Raw genomic sequence first — 26,598 nt, 5'->3', positions numbered from 1 at the left:
GGAAGAAGCTATGAGAAGATGGCAATACAAGAAAACACCTAACAACAGAAAGACAAGCATGAAACCACCAGAATCCAGGGAATCTACACCAACTAGAATGGAACACAACAACAAAGCAGAGGAAGCAGAAGGGAACGACTTAAAAATTTCTGTCATAAAAATGATAGAGGCCCTCAAAGAAGATGTGAGAAAAATCCCTTAAGGAAATGGAGAAAAAAACAAACAAAAAGTGGAAGAAATGAACAAATTCCTTAAGGAAAGCAAAGAAAGTACTGAAAGCCGCCAAAAAAAAAAAAAAAAAAAAAAAAAAATTAAGCAGGTGAATGAAATGGTTCAAGACCGAAAACTAAAATAGAGAAAATAAAGGCAACACAAACTGAAGGAATGCTGGAAATAGAAAAACTGGGCAAACAATCGGGAACTACAGGCACAAGCATAACCAATAGAATTCAAGAGATCGAAGAGAGAAACTCAGGTACAGAAGATAAACTAGAAGAAATAGATTCATCGACCAATGAAAATCATAAATCCAACAAATCCTTAACAAAAAACATACAGGAAATGTTGGACACCGTGAAAAGACCAAACCTAAGAATAATAGGCATAGAGTAAGGTGAAGAAGCCCAGCTCAAGATGGTGAAAGCATATTCAACAAAATCATCGAGGAAAACTTTCCAAATTTGAAGAAGGACATGCCCATGAAAGTACAAGAAGCATACCGAACCCCAAATAGGCTGGACCAAAGAAAAAAGACCCCTCCACATATAATAATCAAAACACCTAGCATAAAGAATAAAGAATATTAAGCGCAGTGAAGGAAAAAGGACAGGTAACATATAAAGGCAGACCTATCAAAAATACACCTGACTTCTCCATGGAAACCCTCAAGGCCAGAAGATACTGGATAGATGTTCTTTAATATTAAGAGAACACGAATGCCAGTCTTGGCTACTATATCCAGCAAAACTCTCAATCACTATAGATGGAGAAAACAAGATATTTAATGACAAAACCAGATTTTCCCAAAACTTGTCTACAAATCCAGCCGCACAGAAATTATTGGAAGGTAAAATCCAACCCAAAGAAGGTAACTACGCCCACAAAAATGTAGACAACAGATAATCCAACTACACCAGAAACCAAGGGTAAAGAAGAACTAATATATTCACAATATCACTGCCAACAACAAACCTAAATCAAGAAAGCATCAACAATCAATGGTCCTTACTCACGCTCAACATTAATGTCCTTAACGCACCAATAAAAAGACACAGGCTAACAGAATTGATACGAAGACAGAATCCATCCTTCTGCTGCATACAAGAAACACATCTAAGATTCAAAGATAGACATTACCTCAGGATAAAGGGTTGGGAAAAGATATTCCAATCAAATGGAACCAAGAAGCAAGCAAGCATAGCTATCCTAATATCTAACAAGTTAGGCTTCAAACCAAAATTAATCAAACAGGATGAAGACGGTCATTTCGTATTCATCGTAGGGGAAATCCATCAACACAAAGTCTCAGTTCTGAACATCTATGCCCATAATACAAAGGCACCAACATTTGAAAAAGAAACGCTACTAAAACTCAAACTTCATATAACACCTCACACACTTACCGTGGGAGACTTCAATATACCACTCTCAACACTAGACAGGACCACCAATCAGAAACTCAACACAGAAACAAAAGAACTAACAGAAGTTATGTCTCAACTGGGATTAACAGACATCTATAGAACATTCCATCCAAAGAAAAAAGAATATACTTTCTTCTCTGCTCCACATAGAACCTTCTCTAAAATCGACCACATACTAGGTGACATAACAAACCTCAACAGATACAAGAGAATAGGAATAGTCCCCTGTATCTTATCAGACCACCATGCTTTAAAATTGGAATTCAACAACAACACAAATAGCAGAAAACCTGCAAACTCAAGGAAACTGAACAATGTGCAATTGTACCACTCCTAGGTCAAAGAGGAAATAAACAAAAAAGTTAAGGACTTTCTGATATTCAACGAGAATGAGGACACAACATACCCGAACTTATGGGACACCTTGAAAGCATTGCTATGAGGGATGTTCATTGCACTAAGTGCCCATATGAAGAAAGCAGAGGATAGTCACATAAGAGAATTAACAGCGCAACTGTAAGCCTTAGAACAGAGAGAAGTGAACTCACCCGTAGAAGTAGATGCCAGGAAATAATCAACTTGATGGCTGAAATCAACAAAATAGAAACCAGGAAAACAATACAAAAAAAATCAATGCAAGGAAGAGTTGGTTTTCTGAGAAAATCAACAAGATAGACAAACCTTTATCCAAATTAACGAAAAAGCAAACCTTTATCCAAATTAACGAAAAAGCAGAGAGAGAATATGCAAATTAACAAAATCAGAAACGAAAAGGGGAATATAACAACAGAGGAAATGCAGATAATTATCAGGTAATACTTTGAAAATCTGCATTCCACAAAAATTGAAATTCAAAGGAAATGGACAAATTTCTGGATAATTATAACTTACCAAAATTAAATTAAGAACAGAAAAACAACTTAAATAGACCTAAAACCTGCAAAAAAATAGAAGCAGTCATCGAAAGCCTTCCAACCAAAAAAGTCCAGAGCCAGATGGATTCAGTGCAGAATTCTACCAAACACTAAAGGAAGAACTAATACCACTACTCCTCAAACTATTCCACAAAATAGAAACAGAAGGTTCATTGCCAAACTCTGTTTATGAGGCCACAATAACCTTGGTACCCAAGCCTCACAAAGTCACAACTAAGAAAGAAAACTACAGACCAATATCCCTGATGAACATCAATGCAAAAATACTCAATAAAATACTGGCAAACTGAATTCAAGAATACATCAGAGAAATCATACTCCGTGACCAAGTAGGCTTCATCCCTGGAATGCAGGATGGTTTATCATACAAAAATCTATCAAGGTGATCCACCATATAAACAAACAGAAAATAAAAACCATATGATTATCTCCCTAGATGCTGAAAACTCTTTCTACAAAATTCAACACCCTTTCATGATAAAGGTCTTGGAGAGGTCAGGGATAATAGGAACATACCTAAACATAATAAGAACCATATACAGCAAACCAACTGCCAACATCAAACTGAATGGAGAGAAACTTAAGCCAATTCCTATAAAATCAAGAACAAGACAAAGCTGCCCTCTCTCTCCATATCTCTTCAATATCGTACTAGATGTTCTAGCTAATGCTATAAGACAACAAAAGCAGATCAACGGGATCCAATTTGAAAAGGAAGAACTCAAACTGTCTCAATTTGGAGATTATATGATAGTTTATATAAGCAACCCAATACACTCTACCAGGGAACTCCTACAGCTGATAAACACCTTCAGAAAATTAGCAGTATACAAGATAAACTCAAAAAAATAACAAGAGCCCTACTTTTTTTCAGACGACAAAGAGACAGAGAAAGAAATTGAGAAGCATCACCCTTTACAATAGCCACAAGCAACATAAAGAATCTTGGTGTAATGCTTACCAAACAAATAAAAGACCTATATAACAAGAACATTGTGGCTCTAAAGAAAGAAATTAAGAAAGACACCAGAAAATTGAAAGATCTCCCATGCGCTTGAACAGGTGGGATAAACATAGTAAAAATGGCAATCTTACCAAAAGCAATCTACAGATTCAATGCAATCCCCATTAATATCCCCCCCACAATTCTTCACTGACCTTGAAATGATAATAATCAACTTTATATGGAAAAACAAAAGACCCAGGATAGCCAAAACAACCATATACAATATAAGAACTTCAGGAGGCATCATCATTCCTGATTTTTAACTCTACTACAGAGCTATAGTTCTTACAACAGCCTGGTATTGGCATAAAAATAGACAGGCAGATCAATGGAATGGAATTGAAAATCCTGATATTAACCCACACACCTAATGAACACCTGATTTTTGACAAAATAGCTAAAATTATACAATGGGGTGCAGACAGCATTTTCAACAAATGGTGCTGGCACAATTGGATGAGGGTGTGTAGAAGACTGCAGATAGACCCATGTCTGTCACAAAACTCAAGCCCAAATTGATCTAAGACCTCAATCCAGCCACACTGAACCTCTTAGAAGAGAAAGTAGGAGGTATCCTTGAACATAACTCCATTGGCACAGACCCTGAGAAAAACAATTAATAAGGGACCTCTTCAAACTTAGAAGCTTATGTAAGGCAAAGGACACAGTGGACAAGACCAAATGGCTGCCAACAGAATGGGAAAAGATTTTTCACCAATCCTGTATCCGACAAAGGGCAAATTTTAGAACTCAAGAACCTAGTCAACATAACACCAAATAACCCTATTAAAAAATGGGTTACAGAATGAAGAAAGAATTCTCAACAAAGGAAATCAAAAAGGCTGAAAGACACTTAAGAAAATGCTCCACATCCTTAGCTATCAGGGAAATGCAAATCAAAACATCTTTGACATACCATCTTACTCCTGCCACAATGGATAAATTAGAAACACCAATGATGACTCATGTTGGAGAGGATGTGGAGGAATGGGAACACTCCTCCACTGCTGGTTGGAACGCAAACTCATACAGCCATTTTGGAGATCAGTATGGCGGTTCCTCAGGAAAATGGGAATTAGTTTACCACAGGACCCGGCAATACCCCTCTTGGGCATATACCCAAATGATCCACATCCATGCAAAAAAGACATCTGTTCAACTATGTTCACAGCAGCACTATTTGTAGTAGCAAAAACCTGGAAGCAGCCTAGATGCCCCTCAATTGAAGAATGGTTAATGAAGAAGTGGAACATCTACACAATGGAATACTACTCTGCAGAAAAAAGTAATGGTATCTTGAAATTCGCAAGCAAGTTGATGGTACTTGAAGAAACCATACTGAATGAGGTAACCCAGTCACAAAAAGAGGAACACAGTATGTACTCACCCATATGTGGATTTTAGACCTAGATCAAAAGATCACCAGCCTATAATTCACACCACCAGAGGAACTAGGATAGAAGGTGTATTCTAAGAGATTCATATAAAGTCCCTCACAGAACTGGGAAGGGACAATTCCCCCAGAGCTCAGTTGAAGTGGGGGGGGGGCAGCAAATGGAGAGAGAAGTAGGAGAAAACAAGAGGGAGTAAAGGAAAACATGCGCGACCAGGAAGATTGAGCCCGGTTAGGAATAGAAGATGAGAGAGAGAGAGAGAGAGAGAGAGAGAGAGAGAGAGAGAGAGAGAGAGAGAGAGAGGAGAACATAAAAGATGGAGCCAATAATGGTTTGAAGTTAAATTGAACACAAAGAAAGGTCTAGAGAGCTACAAGACTGCTGCCAACTAACAATCTGAGCTTCTGTGGAAAGACTATCATAAATGCCCTTCCCGAAGAGTGAGATCAACAACAAACTTATCCATGGAGTACTAAACTTGTGCCTGATGGAAACAGGAGCAAACACCCATACATAAACACTGAGTCGAAGTAGAACCCAGAAGCAGATGGAGAGGACAAGACCAGGCTGCAGAAACACATAGAGACAGCTTACCTGAATAAGAAGGAGCTAATGGGCCAGCAGACTGATAGCTGGGAAGCCAGCATGGGACTGACTCAGGCCCTCCTGAATATGCCTCTCAGCCAGAAGGACTGAGCAGTCTAAGGGACCTCAGACAGTGGAGCCAGGATGTATCCCTGGTGCACAAAAGGACCTTGCGAACACATCCCCCATGGAGGGATAACTGCCTTAACCTAGAGACAGGAGAGAATCCCTAGTCCCTACTTCACATGACCTGTCAGATCTACATGACCCCAACTGGATGGCATTCCCCTACATATGGAATTGGGGTGGGGGGATAGGAGGGGAGGGTGGATAGAGTGCATGTGAGAGGGCAGAGAGGGAGAGGGAACTGGGATGGACATGTAAAATAATAAATTAAATTAAAAAAATGCTTTGACTCCAAAATTTAAGCTCAAGGACAAGTTACTGGGGAAAAGGATTTCTATTTTTGTTTCCACAGAAAATGAAAAGATGTGGATTCCTTCCAGACTAATGTGGTTTGATAAAGCCAGACTGCCTGAAACAGAGTACCAGGTGATCCTACATTCAAAACAGCTGGACAAAGCATCCTTACAGACTACAGCCAGGATTTCTGCATCTTCTTGGAATTACCTTGTCAGAGCCCCTTACCAGCAGGAAGTAGTTTGGAAAGAGTGATGCCCAAATTCCCAAATATTGTCTAATGTTTGTTTTCATTTAAATGGAATTGGTTATATAAAATAACAAAAAGGTAAAAATCATTATTTTATTTCTTTATTCATGAACACTAGGCTAAAATACTGGTGAACAAAGACATGGAGTGCTAACATATATATTACAAATCTATGTATGCTCTAGAAGCATTTGAAATGTAACAAAAAGACACAATAGCAAATAAAAGCTGTTAAAATTATTTGAATTTACAATTAAGCATAAAATTGTGACCAACTAGTGACTAAACCCAACAAGCCATTACCTTGATCTGATTTTCCTTAACCTTTAGGAGTTGCTCTGCCTGTACGTTGGATACTTCGATTGCTATTTTCTGTTTATTGAGTTGATTCATTTGTTCTTTCATGACTTTAGCTTCTTCTAAATACTGACAGGAAAACAATAACAACGATGTGAAAGATAGCACAATGTTTAGAAGAATTTTTTCAATATCATTAAAAGATACTAAATGTGTTATTAAATGATATTAAAAAAAGATAGGGTTGCTACGTAAATAGGGACTCAGATGTGGTTCCTTTTTATAAAGAACTTTCAAAGCAGAAGACTATAAAATAAGAAATATTCTTCAATTGATTTACAAGGAAAATTTTAATCAAGTACACGATTTTGACACATACTTGTATGAAAAATCTAGTCAATTCTTTCTATCTTTGTACCCTAAATACTCTGCTACATCTCATTACTTTTGTTTGATTGTTTGTTTTGTTTTCCCAATAGAGTTTCTCTGCATTGCTTTGGAGCCTGTCCTAGAACCTACTCTGTAGACCAGGCTGGCCTGGAACTCACAGCAGAGATACACCTGCCTCTGCCTCCCAGGTGTTGGAAAAAAGGTATGTGCCCCCCAAAAAACCCAAAAATATATATATATATATATATATATATATATATATATATATATATATTTTTTTTTTTTTATTTTTTTATTTATATATATATATATTTATATTTATATATATATATATATTTATATATATATATATATATATATATATATATATTCTGATATATATTAGGACTTTGAAGTGAGGATGACTCAGTTTTTATTATAGTAAGGACAATCAACACAGGAGTCCTCACCACAGTGTTTTCTAAAACCTGAGATGATAGAACAAAGATGTGAAAGGAGAAGGCATCAACCCCAAAAGAAAATGGACAAACAGAAGGAACACATGTGAGACAAAACAATCCACAGACAATAGAAGAAACATAAGCCAGTTAGAAAATCCTAAAATAAGATGACTTGACACAATACAGAGAGGCTCATGATGGAAAGCAGCAGTAGTAGAGGGAGGAATGGAAACCAAAAGGGAAGAATTAGGGAACTGGAGAGACAGTAGAGTAGTTAAAAGCACATACTGCTCTTGCAGAGGACCCACACTCAATTCCCTGCACCTGCACTGAGTAGCTCACAGGTGCCTGTAATTCTATATGATCTAATGTCCTCCTCTAGTCCCTACAAATGCCTGAACATATACCCACATACCAACACACAGAAGTATACACATGCTCCTGATATCTCTCCTATTACCTCCCTGTACCTGTCTTCTCTCAAACATGCATATACACATCACATTTTCTGCCACTCATCTCGTTTTTTCTTTTATGCATACATTAGCTGAATGTTTCATCCCTACTGGCAAGCTTCAATAGTGCTGTAAGGTGTTATGCATACAGCAGTCCAAACATATTCATCAATGTCACCTACCTGTGAAGCACACAAGCTGAAATAACAACCCAGCAGCAAGATGTGGCTTATGGTACCACAGTAGCATAAGTGTTATTAAAGTAAGCAACCACTTTCTAATTGGATTTAAGGCCAACCAGCTCAATGAGATGACATGTTGTCCAGCACAGCAATGCACACCTTTCACCTCAGTGCTCAGGAGGCAGATGCAGGGGGAATTCTGTGAGATCAAAGTCATCCTGATCTACATAGGGAGCTCCAGGATAGACAGAATTACTTAGAGAGATTCTTTCTAAAAAAATAAACTGGACCATCCCTGACACTATTAAGGCCTCTAGTCACTACACACAATTACAAATATGTATCCACGTGAACAAATGAATACACACACACACACACACACACACACACACACACACACTCAACGAATCAGGTAGTCGTCAATATCATTATATGGAAGGGCTTTAAAGTTAGTCTCTCCAATATTTCTTGGATTGCTATTTGGTCACAGAAGGCCTTACCCTCCCTGAGAAGCAGAAAGGGGATAGGGTGGGTTTTGGTGGGGGTTATAGGGGTAAATGGGAACATGAGGGAACTGGGATTGACATGTAAAACAACATTTTTTCTAATTTAAATAAAAAGGAAAAAAAACAAAATTTAAATTGTCACAATAAATAGTTCTAGTAACCCACAGTTTCAAGAGTTTCCAGAATGTAAGAATCCAACATATTAATGAAACCCTATGTGACACATCATCACACAATCTCAGAGAGCCAGAGACAACAGAAAGATAATGTTCGAGAAGAAAAAAAAGGGCAGCAAGCAAAGAAGGTCCCATAATCAACACATCATTCAAGTTTCAAAACCAAACATGGAAAGGGAAGACAATGCAGCAATATCAAAATTTTATTTAAAAAAAAAATGCAGCACAGCAGAAAGATCTCCTGGTTTGAGGCCTGCATGAGATTATAGTGAGTTCCAGAACAGCCAAGACTATTACACAGAGAAACCCTGTCACACTAACAACAACAAAAGCAGAATCAAAACACCAAGAAGTGCAAATAAGTATCGAAATATCAGAAACATGAAAGAGAACAAGGAGTTAGAGCAATTTCTCAGTGGTTAATACCATGCACTGTTCTCCAAGAGGTCCTGAGTTCAGTTCCCAGCACCTATATCGGGCTCATCACAGCCACTTATAACTCCAAGTACAGGAGATTCAACATCCTTCCCTGGCCTTTGAGAGCACCTTAATCATGAACACAAATGCACACAAATATAACATGCACAAAATTAAAAAAATAATAATTGATTTTAAAATAAAATCTTTTTTAAAAATGGAAAAATAAGACCTTTACAGCTATGCAATTGCCTTTTAAAATTACCTACAGTACCTTATTATCTGAAAGATAAACAAGTTAATTAATCAAAAATGTTCTCTTTTGAAACATGAAACAGAACATTTAAGATAAGGAAACAAGAATCCTTGGCTGCTGAGTGAACTGTAGTATCAGGACAAAAATGCCCAGTAGATCTATAGAACACATTTTTCTTTTTCTTTATTTGCTCTTTCTCTTTCCTTCCTTTCTTCCTTCCTTCCTTCCTTCCTTCCTTCCTTCCTTCTCCCTTCTTTCCTTCTTGGAGACATGGTTTCTCTGGCTATCCAGGATCTCATTCTGTAGACCCGGCTGGGCTCAAAGTCACAGAAATCCACCTGCTTCTGTTCACAGTGCTGGGATAAATAGGTATGTGACACCACTGCCACTCATTACACATTCTTATTGGACTAGGAGAATCTAAGATTCCAAGAAAAATGGCCCCCAGAAGAAAATGAAGGAGTCCAAGAATATCTATGGTTATTTCACGAGACCTGAATTTGGTTCCCCTTACAGACCATGTTGGGGATCTGATGCTTGTGGCCTCCAAAGGTACCTGCACTTGTGTGCACATATCTACAATCAAGTTACACGCATGCATATAATTAAAATAAAAAATAGAAGAGGAAAAATCTGGCAGTAGGCACACACATAACTTTGAACCCAGCAATTAGGAGACTGAGTACCTCAGTAAGTTCCAGGTCACCCTGAATTTCAATACAAGACACTCTCAAAAAAATAACAATAATGAAAATAATAGAATTGTAAATGAACAAATTAGCCAAGGTAGTTGAGTGATTGGCATTTCCATTGAGATAGATTACAAATATCCATTACAGGAAGCCAAGTAGTAAAATAAAACGTCGGGCAACTCAGGATATATAGTCAAGTCAGGCAGACTACTATTCAGAGATCCATAATACTGTAAGAAGAAAATGTCACACTAGTAATTTGGGAAGATAGTAAAAGCGTTTCCACAAGAGGAAAAGGACAGTATGTCTATAACAAAGTAAAGGTAAGGACAAACACCATGTCATACCTGTGCACAGTCAAACTCTCACACCACACACCCACAAACACCCCCATCTCAATATGCACACTATAGAAAGGAAGGAAAAGAGAGACAGCAAGGGAGGGAAAGGAAGGAAGAAAAGAGACAGAGGGGAAGGGGCCTGGGACCTGGGAAGACAAACAGATTTATGACAACAGCAGCGAGAGCATGTGTGGGTTAGTGTCTAGGAGAGAGGAGGGTGAGGATAAAAGGTAAGATTTCACTTTACATTACCCAAGAACTCCTCCCTCCTCTAGCACCCCAATTGGTAATCTGTTAACTCTTACTGCAGTCTTTATTGTGAGGAATCCTGTTAGCCGATGTCTCCTGTGAGAGTAAAAATTCTGACTGCCTTCTATCAGGGGAGAAGACAGATGGAAGAACACACTTTTAAATCCTTTATGGGAGTCTGCAGGGGAGACTTCCTGCTCTCATAAGCTTACTCATTCACTACACAACTCCACACATGGTTCATTTGTGAGTACCCACAACATCAAAGGCTATATTCATATCTAAAAAAAATATCTGTAGTCTACAAACCTGACGCACGCTTTCCTGACGTTGAGAATTTTCATTCAAGGTATCTGTTATTACTCCTTTAAGTCGTTCTTTATTTATTTCAAATATTCTTAGTGTGGTTTTGGCCTAAGTAAGAGAAATACACCGTTTATAACAATTAAGCAGAAAGCCCCCTGATTATGTCTTTTCTGAAGAACATAAAATGTAAGCAAAAGCCAAAACATTCCACTATTTATAGCAGAGGCAGTATCAACACTACTTTGATAGACAAAGTCATTTGCCACATGACTTTGAACAAATTATTGAACCTTCCATGTACAATGCAGACCATTTTGTTAACTACTGAAATAGAAAAGAACAATTATTAGTTACAGAATTATTGGTTTATTTAGCGGCTTACTTAAAACACTGCTTTACTGCCTATTTGCCAAACATGGCTTCACTTGCTACCAGGAAGGGAATAACCTGGAGAAATAGCTGAAAGAATGGGTTGTCACCCTTAGCAACCTGCTACTGCCATGTACACTTCAGAAAAATTTGCTTGCTTGCCTGCCCACTTTGTGATTTTAGAAAAGAAACTCTAACTAGAATTGAAGGCTTTCTGGAGGTCTCAGGAGGACAGTCCACTGGTGACCTCTCTCTTCCATGCTCACTAGTGTAGGAGTAGATATTAGAGAAAGACCCCATACTCCTTACACTTTGTCTCCTGACCTAAACTTTATACAGCAGGAAGCAAATCTATTTATTATCGATACATGTTACACAACTTCAAGAGTGCTCAGATACATTCCTAGGTTAAATATATCTAGAGGAAAATGAATTTCAATCAAAGTAACACATTAAAACAGATGCATATTTAAGATTGGCTACATTTCAAATACTAACAATATTTTATTACCTAATGTGATGGCTGTTTGGTTATCAATGATAACTGGAATTAACTAAAACCCAAGGAAGCTGTGAGTACTGTTTCTAAATTAAATAATTTCAAGTGGCAAGACCCACATTTAATCTGGATCTTTTGAGGTGGGAAGATCCACCTATATTCCGGGCTATACCTTCTGGCAGCAGCCTATCTAAAGGACATGGAAGAGGAAGCTTGCTGGTCCTCACCCTCACTGGCATTACAGCCTACTTCTTTGGTATTCCAGTGTATACTGAGTATCAGGTGAGATATCCAGCCTCATGGACTGAGAAAGTGCTGGATTCTTGGACTCTCTGTTGGTAGACTGACATTGCTGGTCTGAGTGGCACACAGCCTGGAAATCGCTTTAATAAATACCCGATATATAGATAGATAGATATTTAGATAGATAGATAGATGACATCTCATAAGTTCTGTTCCTCTAAAAAACTCTGACAAATATACCTAATAATAATATGAAACATAAATGGTCTTCAGAAGTGACAGATTAATTTATTTCAACTTAACTTACTTCAGCTAGCTGTGATTTGACAGACTGTGATTCATCTGCTAGAGACTGGATCATTTTTGAAAGGTGACTCATCTGAAAAGACAGTATCAGTCAGTAAGTATTTAATAAGTCTATTTTGCTCCAAGACAACATGCATTAGTGAAATACATTGTTAATTTACTGTTAATAAAAGGGAGAGGCCAGATAAGGAGGCCTTGTCAGCTTGCATTCCAAGTGCTCACAAGGATTTTAAAAATTATGTAATCACATGATGTCCTTACAAAAGCAATACATGATAGAACTTTTCAGGTTTAAGGTGAACCCACTAATTCGTATGTTAAATAATCTCACACACATCAAGATTTTGCTTAATCCAGAATTTAAAGTAAAATAAATTATATATATATATATATATATATATGTTATATATTTTTCACTATGAATATTCAAGTTATATTCTTTATGGTTACTTCCAACGTAAATATTGAAATTTTCCATTTAAAATAACAAGCGAGCCAAGTGTGGGGGTGCACACTTGTAATCCCAGCTCTTAAGAGGCACAGACAGGAAGGTCATGAGTTTTAGGCCAGCCTCACTCATACATACAGGACTATATTCTAATACTATGTCAATGAATATAAACAATAAGAAAACAGGAATATGCACAAGCCACTCATCATAACATCTAAAAAGTAAAAGTTTGATGGGAGGTGTTGGCACATGCCTTTAATCCCAGAAAACAGGAGGCAGAGGGAGGTGGATCTTTGTGAGTTCCAGGCCAGCCTGGTCTGCATAGTGAGTTTCACAACAGCCAGAGTTATTACATGGAGAAATCCTGTCTTGAAAAAACAAAACATAACAACAAATAAATAAAAGAGGTGAAAAGATCAGATCAGATGTGAAAATTTTTGTTCTCATATTATTCTACATCATTTTTTTCTTTTGATTTTTCAAGACAGGGTTTTTCTGTGTCACTTTGGAACCTTCCTGGAACTCATTCAGTAGAGCAGGCTGGCCTCAAACTCACAGAGATCTGACTGCCTCTGCCTCCAGAGTGCTAAGATTAAAGGCATTTGTCAAGAATGCCCAGCCTGCATTCCATTTTTTATATACATGAGTTTCTTTACATTTCAGGGCAGGATAGCTTGGAACTGTTGTTTCTTCCTCCCAAGTGCTGGTATTATAAGTTTGTGCCACTATGGTTGGCTCACATATAATATTTTAATCAATATTTAATTTATAGGTAAGATTCATAATTCTCTTGGAATATATAAGACTCACCAATTCCTCTTCTTCATGATGTTTAGCTCTCTCTTCTTCTAGTTTCTTCTCTATAAGTAATATTTCTTCTTCAAGTTTAGATTTATCTCTTTCTAGATTTTTATAAGTTGCCTAAAATAGAAAGCTAACTTTAACAAGCCAAACATAAGAATTTTTAGTTAGGGTAAAAATCAGATGAGTGTAGGGTAAAAATCAGATGAGTATACTCAAATTTATAAACACTTTATACGTTTTTTCATTTCTCAAATATTAAAATAACAACAGGTTTAACAGTTGCCAGCAACTTCTATAAAAAAAAGTGTAAGTATTTTAGGTGCCCACCAGTTAACCACGGAAAACAATGAATACCCACTGAAGGAATTAAAACAGTTGCATTCCAAAAAAACTTTTATGTAAAAATAAAGAAAAATTAATGAGTTTATTTGGAGTCTAAACTCCCTGCAGATTCTACAAGGGCATTCTAAATCATAAGAAACAGACTTGCTACTCAGGACAGAGGATGACAGAACTGACATACTGGACTGAACACATAATCTAAGGGACAAAGTTTTTTTTCTGTTTTATCATTGGTAGGAGCAGGCTACTTCTATTTACTCTACAGGCTCACAATTCAGTTTTAATAACCGTTCCACTTTCAAAGAGTATTGAGGCACTTCATCACATCATACTCTGTCTGTTAAGACAAGTCATTGTGTCCTCTGAATCAAGAGAGTTAACTGTCCATCTCTCCTAAACTCTCCATTCTGTGAAATCATGGTTATGGACTGAAAACTGGCTGTGATGGAGTGTGTAGACAAGGGTTGATGCACAGAAAGGGATTAAATATTTATCACCATGCCACTCTTTACAATGTAAACCTCAATTCTAATTTTAGTAAATATCTACTACCATGGTAAGAAAAAACAATATGGTCACAACTTACTTGTCTGCTACTATGCCTAAATTTGTGAGAGTTCTATGTCTCTTTCCTGGAGCAAACTATGTCAAAAGTAGGAATTGTCTTTCCAATCCATTCACCAGAGTACAGAATGCAGAATTTCTTTCTTTCTATAAATCTATAGCTTCTGATAAACTGATTTTGTATCCCTCAAAACAAGTTAATGACAAGAGATAAAACTGTTATGTTTTAAAATATTTTATGCCACCTACAACTATTCTGTTTCCACTAACTTTTTCTGTACATTGTAAGATCCAGATACACAATTTCATATTTCTCTGACATAATTATTTTTGAGGAGACAAGATATTTCTAATAAGAACCTTTTCCCTAGCTTTTACATCATACTTTTTTTTTACCTTCAAACTCTGTACTTCTGTTGATGCCTTGTCAAAGTTGGCCTCCTTTAAGGATGACTCTAAGCCTTCACACTGAATAAAACAAGGGAACACATGAGGAAAAAAATACAAATTTTATCTCAACTTGTATCTAAATAGACACCAAAGAAGGAAACAGAATTTATATCCACCATGTAAAGTACCCTTGGATTTTATGAGCTTAGTTTTGCAATCTAAACACTGTGCTGAGGAAAGCCAGGTCTACAAACAAGCCACAACCACCAGCCTAGGCAACATATGGCAGAACGTTTCCTTTGTGACTACCAAAGTTGCCCCACATCTGCTGGGGCTGAAAACCCTAACAGCAAGTGTGACTAAAGTGGATCTAAAGAAGTGAGTCATCTACTATCCCCTGAACAGATTAATCGCTTCTCCAGTCTGTCAGTAGAACAATATGTGGTAACTGGCTATCAGACATTTATATCATGTGATAAATAAGGCAAGTAAGGAAGATAAAATCTGTGAGTTTCAGACCACCCTGGTCTACAGAGTGAGTTTCAGGACAGCCAGTGATGCACAGAGAAACCCTGTCTCAGCACCTCAGAATTTGTGTTATTTAGAGACAAAGCCTTTAAATACAGCTAGGTTAAAATGAGGGATTTAAGATGACTGCAATGTAATATGGCTGGTATCCTATGTGGAGAGCACTAGGACAGAGAGAGACATAACAAGCAGACAGCAATATCTAAAGTCAAGGGACATATCACAGAGGAAGCAAAGCCTGGCTATATCTTCATGGACTCATTTCAAGAACTGTAAGGAAATTCACTTCTGCTGCTAAAGGTATTTTTGTCACAGTAGCCCTAGCATGCCCAAATGAAAACAGTAAATAAAGTCTCTACATGATAACAAGTAAAAGTACCTTTACATCCTTGATAAGCAAAAAAAAAAATCTCATGAAACATTACACTACATTAAATTGTAATTCAAATCCTCTACCTTCTAAGACACTGAACAAAACAGAAATGTAAGCCACAGAGTAGAAGAGATTTACAATCCATATATCTGACAAAACTCTTTCTTATATACGACATAAAATAGTAAAAGCAAAGGCCCTAATCTATATGGCATAAACTGAGAAAGATTATGAGTGCATTTAAAAGGATGGAAATGGGCAAGTGTGATGGCTCAGTAAGTAGTTAAGGAGCTTGCTGCCAAGACTGATAACCTGAGTTCAATCCTAGGGACCCACGTAATAAAAAGAGGAAAGTGACTCCTCCATGTCCTATGATCCTATGATCAACACACAAATGCCTTCTTGGTACACGCCTACACACATAGACACAAATAGACACACACAATAAAAATAAAGTCATCTTTTAACGTGGAAAAGACTTAAAAGACAATTTTACAATATCTAAATGAGCAATAAGCAAATCAAGGTGATCTGACTAATTAGTCAGGGAAGGTAAACACTACACATCACCAGGGTGGCTGCAAAGAGAATGGCTAAGTGATGAAGTTGAGCAGCAACAGAGCTCTGGTCTGAAACAAAGCTCTGATGGCAGGCAATAACCCATGGAGAACAATTAAGCTCCACACTGTGATGGATTGTATTTTCAAACACATCTTACCTCCTTTTGAGCAAGGCACACTTTGTCAATTAGATCACATTTCTTTTTGATTTCCATTGCAAGTTCCACAGCCAGTCTATTCTCTCTTACTGAGCAAGCAAAGAAAAGATTATTATGACTAAAGTGTGAAAACGCTTTAAATTATATACAATCACAAGATCTAAAATCAAAAAAGACTACTTACTCAAATAAAGTCGGCTTTGAATCTGAAACAAAAATTTAACAAAATTACATTAAAACAAATATATCATCAAGCAAATCTATCTGACTTCTACTTCCAGCTTTAAGATGCCAACTTTCTTATGTCCTTATGGTAAATAAATTACCCGAAAGCCTTCTATTTCAAATGAAAACAATGCTATATAGTAAGGTCTCCCATTGTGTGGTATCATGTGTGTTATCATATTAAAGGCTCTGAAACAGTCTTATTCTAAAGAAAACTGTATAATTCCACTTAACTCCATGTTTCCCATGCATATATTGGCTCTAAAACAAAGTATTTTAAGGAGCCACCATTATTAAATCTCCTACGGTTAATAATCAAAATAAAAATATATGAAATATCATTGGACTCTAGACCTTGACTGACTAAAAAAACTCATTAGTATTTTTCTTCTTCATACTTCAGCTTTCGATAAGGAAGGGATAAATCCACCCTTGAGAACAGTGGGGATAGGGTAAAGTGATCAAGGGACGCAGCAAGAACACTCATGCCACCTAGAAAACAGAGACAGAAAACTGGAAGAAAAAAAAATGACAAAAAAACAGTAGGATATATGTAAGCAGAAGGTAAGGAAGAAAAAACCATGAAGATATTAGAAATGAAGTCAGTCAGAAGCACAAAGGCCAACATCTAAAAAGAAGTCTCAGAAAGAAAAGGCTATGTTATGACTCCCTCCTTAAAAACAGTTAGCATAGGAAAAAGCAATATAGGATCCATAGGAAAAAGCAATATAGGATCCAGGAGAGCCATGAAAGTGGCGATTTTTACTCTTAGTTAGGAAGTAGATACACCTGCAAACTTTTTAATATTGTTAAAAACAAACACAGACACCCCAAATTTAAAGAAGAAAAGGGAAAGAAAGTTGGGGCTTTAGTACTAGTGTGTAGTATCCCTACAATAAAATCCTTTAAAATACACTTACATAAAAATATTTCTGTTAATCTCTGTTCAGTTTTTAAAAACCACCTGTTAGCATAACGCAGAACACTAAGACCTAACTCATTTCCCTGAAATAACAAGTTTCTCCAATTAGATGTTCAATCTAAACACAAAATGAAGGTTAGAGAGAAATGGCTCAGAACATTTGTTAGTCTTGTAGAGGACCAAAATTCAAATGCCATCATCGACATTATAGCTCACAGTCATCAGTAATTCCAGCTCCAGGGCATCCAACAATGGCCCACTAATCACTTCTGTAGACCAGGAACACGTACCACACACACATGCATACAAGCAAAACAGTCATGCACATAAAAGGAAATAAACTTAAAAAACAAAAACAAAAAACTTAGAATGACCATTCACTTACTATAAGTAGTTACTTACTGATCGGTATCCTCTCCAAAGAAATAAGAAAATGGTAAGCAGTCCAATGGCAACCACACATATCAGCGATTCTAATGATGGCTCACTAGGATCAAAGCTTGTTGTCATATCTTCAGGCACTGCTGCCACAACCTTCAAGACAAAGAAAATAAACTTATAAGCATGCTTCTTCAACAGTACTGGTACAAAGACAGGCACAGGTGGCTGTGGCCAACTCTATTCATATTGAATGGGCTACCATAAAATACAAAGCAGAATGCCTCCAAACATGTTTTCTAGTAAATTACAATTGTTCTTATTGAGGGGCTAAGTGTGGTGAAACAGTAGTTTTCAAACAGAAGTTATGGGGAGATTCCACAGAGCATAACTCCAGGAGAGTTAAAGGATAAGGATATAGTATCAAGAAAAGAACATTGTGGAATATTTTATATGTGTTTCATTCTTTTATGTTGCATTTGTTTAACTCTGTAAAGCTGCATTACTTTGCCAGTCTAAAACACCTGATTGGCCTAATGAATAGCTGAACAGACCAATAGCTAGGCAGGAAAAATAGGCAGGGCTGGCTGGCATGCAGAGAGAATAAATAGGAGGAGAGACCTAGAGAAGATCCAGGGACAAGAGGAGGAGGACACCAAGGGCACCAGTCACAGAGTAAGAAGGAAAGCAAGGCACATAGAATAAATAAAGGGAAAAGAGCTCAGAGGCAACACATAAAGAGAAATGGGATAATTTAATTTAGAAAAGCTGGCTAGAAACAGCTGAGATAAGGCCAGCCATTCGTAAGTAAGAATAAATCTCAATGTATTTATTTAGGAGATGGGGACACCGTCCCTACCAAAGATTTTTAAAATCCAGTAAAAAAAAAAAAAAAAAGTATCAATGATCTGGGTTGGGTTCTTTTCCCTGAGTTCAAGTTCATGATTTATCCATATGCACTGGGTTTGAAAAAACATTTCCTGCAGAGGAAAAACACTGATCTGCAGCTTGTCCTCTGAGGAAGGGAGAGTGATAAGAAACTACTGATAGAGCTTCAGAGTTGGGATGTAAACCCTTCCTTCCTGTCTCTTGAGTTAAATTAATGCAGTTTGAGCCCAAAAAAGAAAATGGTTCTTTCAAAAACAACCCTAGAAATGATGGGCTTGACTCTTTCCAGGCATCAACATACACCATCTAGAAACTCCACAGCTGTCTTCTCCTTGGGGTCTGACAAAATGAACAACAAATCCTTAGATAATTACTATCTATAAAACCTGTTTTATGCTAGTACATGACAAGGACCTTTTACAAGCTGCTATCTACAGCTTATTAACTTCTACCAAAAAAAAAATACATGCAATAGTATTCTCTTTTTTTATTCCCTGTATCTTTATTTTCCTTTTTACATCTGTGACTCCAGAAAGGATCCAAAGTGTAGGTGCACAGCCTCTGCTCTGGGTTTCATGGAGAGTTCATTTAACCTTGTGTTTTGGATCCTTAAGGTACAGGACTGACCTTACAAGGGCTCAGAAAAGGGTTGAAAATATTTTATCCTGGTCCTCTCTCTCTTTCTCACCTGAGCCACATACAAAAAAAGTGTGATATCATGTTGCAAGGCAATGATACCAACGATTTGCCTCTAGGATCACAAGAATAGATATTCAGGCATGGCAAATATTTCCATTATCTCACTCCAGAGACTATGAATGTATATCCAAGCCCTCCACATACCCTCTAAAATATTCTTCCACACCTCACAGAGTAAGGCCTGCAGTTAATTGCATATTTTACCTCTTCCTGAATCCATCTTCCCTCAGTGCGTTATTCTAGTCTTTATTACCAGACCCCAATACTAACTGATCATAAACAAGTAGACTCCTCTGATAGCAGATAAAAAAGACTAAGACTAAAACTGTTACTAGAAACAAAGATGTGATGGAAAAGGCTAGCTCAGTCTTTAAGATGTAGGATTTTATGCAAGAGAACAATAAAATGAAGTAAATCTGTTGAAGTAAGGATAAAACAAACCGTTCATCAACAGTAGTTAGTTATTTTTAGATCTCACTTTCAGTGAGTCAGCATGAAAAGACAACACGGTAAAAAACACTACAAATAAGTTAGACTATCATACTAGCAAAATACTATGCAATAATAGCAGAAAATACATTCACTCTCAAATGTACATGGAAGATTCTTCAGAAAAAAATCCAGGCATTAAGCTAAAACACACCTCAATGTTTTCTTTGTTTTTTGTTTTGTTTCTTTAAATAATCAAACCACATGGCCAAGCCCAGAGAAATGGCTCAGCAGCTGAAAACATTTGCTGCTCTTGCAGCAATCCATGTCAAGAAGTCCCTAAGTGCCTGCCCATGACTCCAGCTCTGTGAGATCTGATGCCTTCTTGCCGCTTCCTTGGGCAGCTGAAGCTACAAGCACATACACACACATACACATAGTTTAAAATAGTAAAAATTCAATTAAAAAATTCCCATGTCAAGAAGCATCGTCTCTGATTACAACGGGTTAAAATTAGTTATCAAAAAAACAGGAAGGGCTGGAGAGAGAGCTCAGCAGTTAAGAGCATTTGTCATTCTTGTAGATAAATGACCCATGTTTGTTTCCCAGGATCCACTTGGTGGCTCACCACTATCTATGACTCCATTTCCAGGGAAATATGTCACCCGTTAAGGCATCTTTAAGCACAGCAAACATGTGACGCATGGACATACATGCAAGAGCAAAACATCCATGAACATAAAAGGTTTTTTTTTAAAAAAAAAATAATAAAATGCAACATAAAACTTACACAAAACAACTAATTCAGTGTGTAACAGGAAAATTTATAGTCATAAAAGACTTTGTAAAAAAAAATATGTGGGGGCAGGGGCTGGAGAGAGATCTCACAATGGTTAAAAACATTAGCTAGTTGTCAAGAGGTTCTGAGTTCAGGTCCTAGCATCCACATGGTAGCTCACAACCATCTGCAATGAGGTGCCCTCTTCTGGCCTGCAGGGATATAAGGAGACAGAACACACTATATATAATAAATAAATCTAAATAAAAATTTTAAATATTATTGGGCCAGGAAGATAGCTAAGCAGGTAAAAACTTTGCCACCAATCCTCAGGACCTGTGTTTGACCCCCATCACCAATGTGGTAGAAGGAAAAAAACCGACTCTTGGGGCTTTGGATTTACACACACACACACACACACACACACACACACACACACACACACACACACACACCATAAATACACAGAAAGGAATGTAATGCTCAGTTAAAAAAATCAATGTCATAATCCACAGTAAAAGAAATGAAGAAAAAGAAGATCTCAACAGATAGTAATAAAACATGTAAGAAAATCGACCGTCTAATCATCAGGAGACTGCAAACTAGGACTACTTTTCTCAATCTGACAAACAGCACCAATAGAAGACTCATAGCTAACACCATCCTGAAGGGGAGAGAATTGTTCCCTTACAAAATGCAACACACATCCACACAGCCCACTGAACCACAGAAAATCCAGCCAAGTCTGCAAAATCCCTCCGTGTTCCTCACCCCCAACCTTATCAAAAATAAGTGTTGGTAACTGCTAGGTGCCTGTGTATTTTATGTGAAAAGCCAGAGGCTGCTGTTGTAATGTCTTCCTTCTCTACCTCAATTTTTCTAAGGCAGAGTCTCTCACTGAATCTAGAGCTCACACATTCTCTGATAAACTGATGACCAGTGAACCTGGGATTCCTCTATTCAACACCCAGCATTTACATTGCCTTAAGGGCTCCTACTCCAGATCATGGCAAGCACTTTCCTTTCCGCACTGAGTCATCTCCCTAGGCCCTGATTGTGGATTCTGAGGGAGATGTGTGTGATCTGAAATCATCTCTCATCTACAATATGCTTCTCTTCCCATAAGGCCCATCTCAGTAACTTAGCTGACAGAGCCAGGAACTTGGGACTATTCCAGATTCTTCACACATCCCCCCCCTCTCTGCAGCTAATCAAGAAAGTCACACTCATTTTAGCTCTTATTTCTTCTTGCCCCATTTAGGACCAACTTCTCTATCCTTATCCCTATCAATTCTCCTTCCTGTGTTTTTTCCCATGACATTTGATTCTCATACTATCAGGAATATCTATACATTTTTCTATGGGTCTCACCACTGATGAGCCTGTGCTGGATCTCACACCCCACAGCAATCCTTGAGACCCACTGGTCTACAGTGAGCATCATGTCACATCAGGCCCTTGGCTCACTTATGCTGTGAGCTCCTGTGTATGCTGTTTTCACACCTCATCTACTGAAACTTATTTGCTCAGTCTAAAGACTTTGCCAGCAACCCAAGGAAAAACAATCACTCCCTTCCCTTATTTTGCATGTGTACTTCTATAGGCAATAGACTTCAACTGTGGATTAATTTTGTGTATTTTCTCCCCAAACAGCCAACATGATGAAAATGACCAAAATCCTTATTTCATTTAGAACCTCCATAGAGCATTTTTATTCATGGGCAAATGAACCATGAGCATGGAACTACTTACTTTAAATTCACAGAACATGAAGATAATTAGAACTGGCAGCAGCTCAAAAATCCTCCATGGGCACACCACGGTGGCAGTACGAGGCACCGCCATCCCTGTGCCCACCATGGGGGGGCCTTGCAGCTGGACAGATGGACAGCAGCAGAGCAGAGCACAGTCAGTGGACACTGGGAAAGGGAAGGCTTCTGGGGCCGGCTGGCACCACTGCCCTCTCCACCTCCTTATCTCAGTTGACGCGTCAACGCTGGCACTCTGACCTCCAGCACCAGAGTCCTGGAGAGCTGGAGCAAGAAAAACTTAAGCACCCAGTGTGGGGCTGCAGGCCTACACTCCGAGGCCTGGGGCACAGCCCCGGAGTGAAAGCTCAGCCCCCTATCCCCAGCTACTATCGCACTCTGTCCTATCAAGTCAAAAAAACAAAAGAAAAAAACAAAAAAAAAAAACAAAAAAAAAAAAAAAAAAAAAAAAAAAACACTCCCCTATGGAACACTAAAAGCTGAAGCACCAACTTTGGGGCTACAGCCCTACACTCCGAGGCCTGGCACAGCCCCAGAGTGAAAGCTCAGCCCCCCAAGTTACAGCTACTATCATGCTCTGTCCTATCCTCTCCAGTCCAAAAGCCACACTGTAGTAGCTAGGGGGAAACGCTCCTACGCAGAGATGTCGTCCTCCATCATAATCAGTGTCAGAAAACGGCCTCTGACGTAAGAGACGATGAAGCATTCACACTTCGAACTCACTGTGATCAGCCCAGTTATAGCACTTGACTCCTAAGAAATATCCTTTCTTGACTCGGAATTAATAGCAGGTAGGTAGGTGGATGGGTGGGTGGGTGGGTGGGTGGGTAGGTGTGTGTGTGTGTGTGTGTGTGTGTGTGTGTGTGTGTACTAATTCCTGGAGATGGAGACATTCTGCTCAGCACTGCCCTATTTAGCATCCTATTTGTAGGCCTCATGAAATAAGCTGATGCTTTTGTGTATCTCAAATGTAGGACCTGAGAGTCACTGCTCTGAAATGTCTTTTTATTTTTCAGTATCAGATCTCATTTCATTGCTCCATGTGCTTCCAAGTAATGACTGCTTTGAATTTCCTCCAAGAAAACTATGTAGGAACTTGGCAAAGTATGTTGGAAAAGAAAACAAAAACAAACAAACAAATAAAACAGACCATCTAAAGTTTTTAAGCATCAGAAATTTGGTTTGTTTTTCCTAAATTGGAAGTTAGAGCTGATGTGTCAGTTCATTTCCCCAGTTGTTACCTTCAGGGTGATTGAACAGAAGATCAACTGATAAGTATTAATTGCCCTCAAGGAAGTTCTGGGAGCTACCTGTGTTTGCTGTGCTCACTGAACCACACCAAGTTGCAAAACTAGGTACCACCTGTACTTGCCCAAATTTAGTTTATCACTTTGGGCCATGTGGTTTTAGGACAGAGCTGACTGGAGTTGGGTTTGGCCCCAACTAAGCTTTCTTACATGGAGAAGAAGCCTGAAACTCCAGTGCATGTGTGCTGTAGGCCAGTAGTGACACTGTTCAAATACACTAAGCAGAAAATGTCAACATGGCATATTGGCAAGGTAGTGAAGAACAGACTGAGATCCTTTATAATTTGGATCTGGTTTCATTCTTGATGACTCATTTTCATAGTTTTCTTAGTAGAATTTTTTTTTTTTTTTTTTTTTTTTTTTGTTTGTTTGTTTCTTGGAACAGGTTTTTCAGAGGCTGCCTGGGAACCGGCTCTTATACACCAGGCAGGTCTTGGACTCATAGAGATCCGCATACCCCAGCCTCAAAGGCTGGGATTAAAAGCCTGCCACACTCCTGATTGGTTCTTAATAGATTTTCAATAGCTGTTATAATCCTTTAGTTTGGAGATGGAGCCATGATGATATATACCACAAAAAGTTATTCTTTATTAGTACTTTTTGGTATTACCCCGAGGGAGTATTCATTTACGTTAAAATACAAGCTCTGTTGACCTCCATATTTTCTGCTTTGAATTACCATCTCCAATCTGTTACTCCATCCCAAGAATTGCACTACTAACTTCTTTATTGTTTTCACTTCTCAGTGTTCACTTGAACATCTTATTTGAATCAGTTTCCACAAACATCAAGAGCTACACATTGAAGCACCTATGACTTTTCAAATCCAGCTCCAATAATTCTTCAAAACTCTTCATAATTCTGTTATTTCCTTGGTGTGTGCTTCAGGATTATTGTGTAGAGGGGACGTAATATTTGCAAATTGCTTCACAATAGTGTCTCTTATTTAACAAACACTTCTCAAATGTGACGTCAATGTTCACATAAACACAAGAAGATCCTCTTCTTTTTAGATGGTCTCTGAGTCCTAGGAACACTCCACCTTTGGAATTCTTTCACTGATATACAAAACTTGCGAGCACAGCAAATGTTTAGATATTGTCTTGAAGAATTAAGTGAACTCTTTCTACAACTTTAATTATTTATTTGTCAGTGTCTGTGGGGCAGGTGGACCCTTGCCATTGTAAACATATGGTCAGAGGCCAAATTAGGATTTGAATTGTTCCCTACTAATTTTGAATTGTGTAAGTCTAGAAGACTTAACTTAGGCCTTCAGCTTTGACAGCAAGCATCTTTACCCACAAGGCTATCTCAAGGCCTAATGAATCAGATCATAAGAATTTGATTTATTATTTTTATTTTATCAGTCAAATGAACAAATTTAAGTGAAATGAAGGAACAATAGAATTATTTTTCCTATTTTACTTGTCTGTTTGGGCGTGTGGTTTGTGTGTGTGTGTGTGTGGCACTACAGAAAGGATCAAGAACCATGTGTGTTTTAACATGAGCTACACTCACAGCTATGTTTTATTACTTTACTATCTAGGGATGATATTCTTTTCCTTTTTGCACTCTCTGGGATGGTAGAATTCCCTACATAGACACCAGCTATACTCAATATCGGATTTCTTACCAACCATAATATAAATAATAAGGGCCTGTAATGGAGGGTGGATGTCAATATAACCATATTCTAACTAGTTTGGAAAAAAAGCCTCAATGTCGGGATCAATATATTTGAAGTTTTTGGTTAATGTTGCATGTCTTGCATGAATAGAATGAAGTTATACTCTTTTTAGTGAGTGACCACTGAGGAGGGTCATTTTGTCAGTGAGATGAAGAGTTTAGACTGCCACATGGGAGAGATTTGCTTTCCATGTGTTGTGAAAGAAAACAAATTTAAAACAACCAGAAATTAACCAAGTGGCAACTAGGGTTTTTCCCTTAACCACTCATGTGTCTGGTGTTCAGATACATGGCTGCCTTTAATTTGTGGTCCTTCCAAGTGAGTTGAGGGACAACTAAAAAGGAGAAGTTGGATGAGAATAATATTCAGCAGATGACCCCAGGACAGAGAAGTTGCTTTCTTGTGATTAAATCCATAATGACAAACACATCTGTGTAGTTCTGTGCTGTGACTTTGCTGTGTTTACTTCCCCCACCTCCCTGTCAGGGCTAAGTCAGTGTGCTGTAATCTAACAGAGATCAGTTCTCAGCTTTTTGAAATGATCTTTCCAGTCATAAGGAGTTAGTTTTCTCTTAATTCAATAACTACATTCTTCAATAGGTTTTAATTTCAAACCATTGGAATAACTTATTTTTTCTACCTCCATGTGAATGTGGGTTATTAATGAGTTCATTAGACCAAAGATAAATGATAAACAGTTTTTTAGTGAACAACTTATACAGCTAATAGTAAAGAACCCCTGAAACGGTCCTGCTTCAGAAGATGCAGTCTCTGCCCTTCTGATGCTCTCCAGGAACCTGAGAAATACCCACCCCTACCCCCACTTCTCTCCCTTCAGGTAAAGGTAATTATCTTTATTCATAGTAAGAGGTAAGTATAATTTTAAAGTGAGTTATATACAGAAGTAGACATAATCACAGGCATACGGATACACAATCTGTTTGTTCTGTGCTTTTTAATTTAGAAAATTAAACATGGGTACAAGATAA

The 26,598-nt window shown here is 37.8% G+C and overlaps 1 protein-coding gene and 1 non-coding gene across 2 annotated transcripts in view; both read right to left on the bottom strand.

Annotated features, from left to right (window-relative positions):
- LOC127214456 (melanoma inhibitory activity protein 2-like) overlaps nucleotides 1-22,685 on the bottom strand; it is a 163,983-nt gene extending 141,298 nt beyond the window's left edge. The window contains 9 exon segments of the mRNA XM_051174849.1: nucleotides 6,537-6,659; nucleotides 10,944-11,048; nucleotides 12,359-12,430; nucleotides 13,619-13,742; nucleotides 14,904-14,986; nucleotides 16,528-16,612; nucleotides 16,708-16,733; nucleotides 18,077-18,208; nucleotides 22,599-22,685. Coding sequence (XP_051030806.1) covers nucleotides 6,537-6,659; nucleotides 10,944-11,048; nucleotides 12,359-12,430; nucleotides 13,619-13,742; nucleotides 14,904-14,986; nucleotides 16,528-16,612; nucleotides 16,708-16,733; nucleotides 18,077-18,208; nucleotides 22,599-22,616 — 768 coding nt within the window. The 5' untranslated portion in view covers nucleotides 22,617-22,685.
- Nucleotides 19,459-19,580, bottom strand: LOC127214465 (small nucleolar RNA SNORA26). The gene has a single exon (XR_007833852.1). It is a non-coding gene; the product is annotated as a small nucleolar RNA SNORA26 (small nucleolar RNA).
- Nucleotides 22,686-26,598: the final 3,913 nt, after the last annotated feature.

The sequence above is a fragment of the Phodopus roborovskii genome, unplaced genomic scaffold, assembly GCF_943737965.1.
Source record: "Phodopus roborovskii unplaced genomic scaffold, PHOROB, whole genome shotgun sequence".
NCBI classification, from domain to species: Eukaryota; Metazoa; Chordata; class Mammalia; order Rodentia; family Cricetidae; genus Phodopus; species Phodopus roborovskii.
This window is presented reverse-complemented; position numbering and strand designations above follow the sequence as displayed.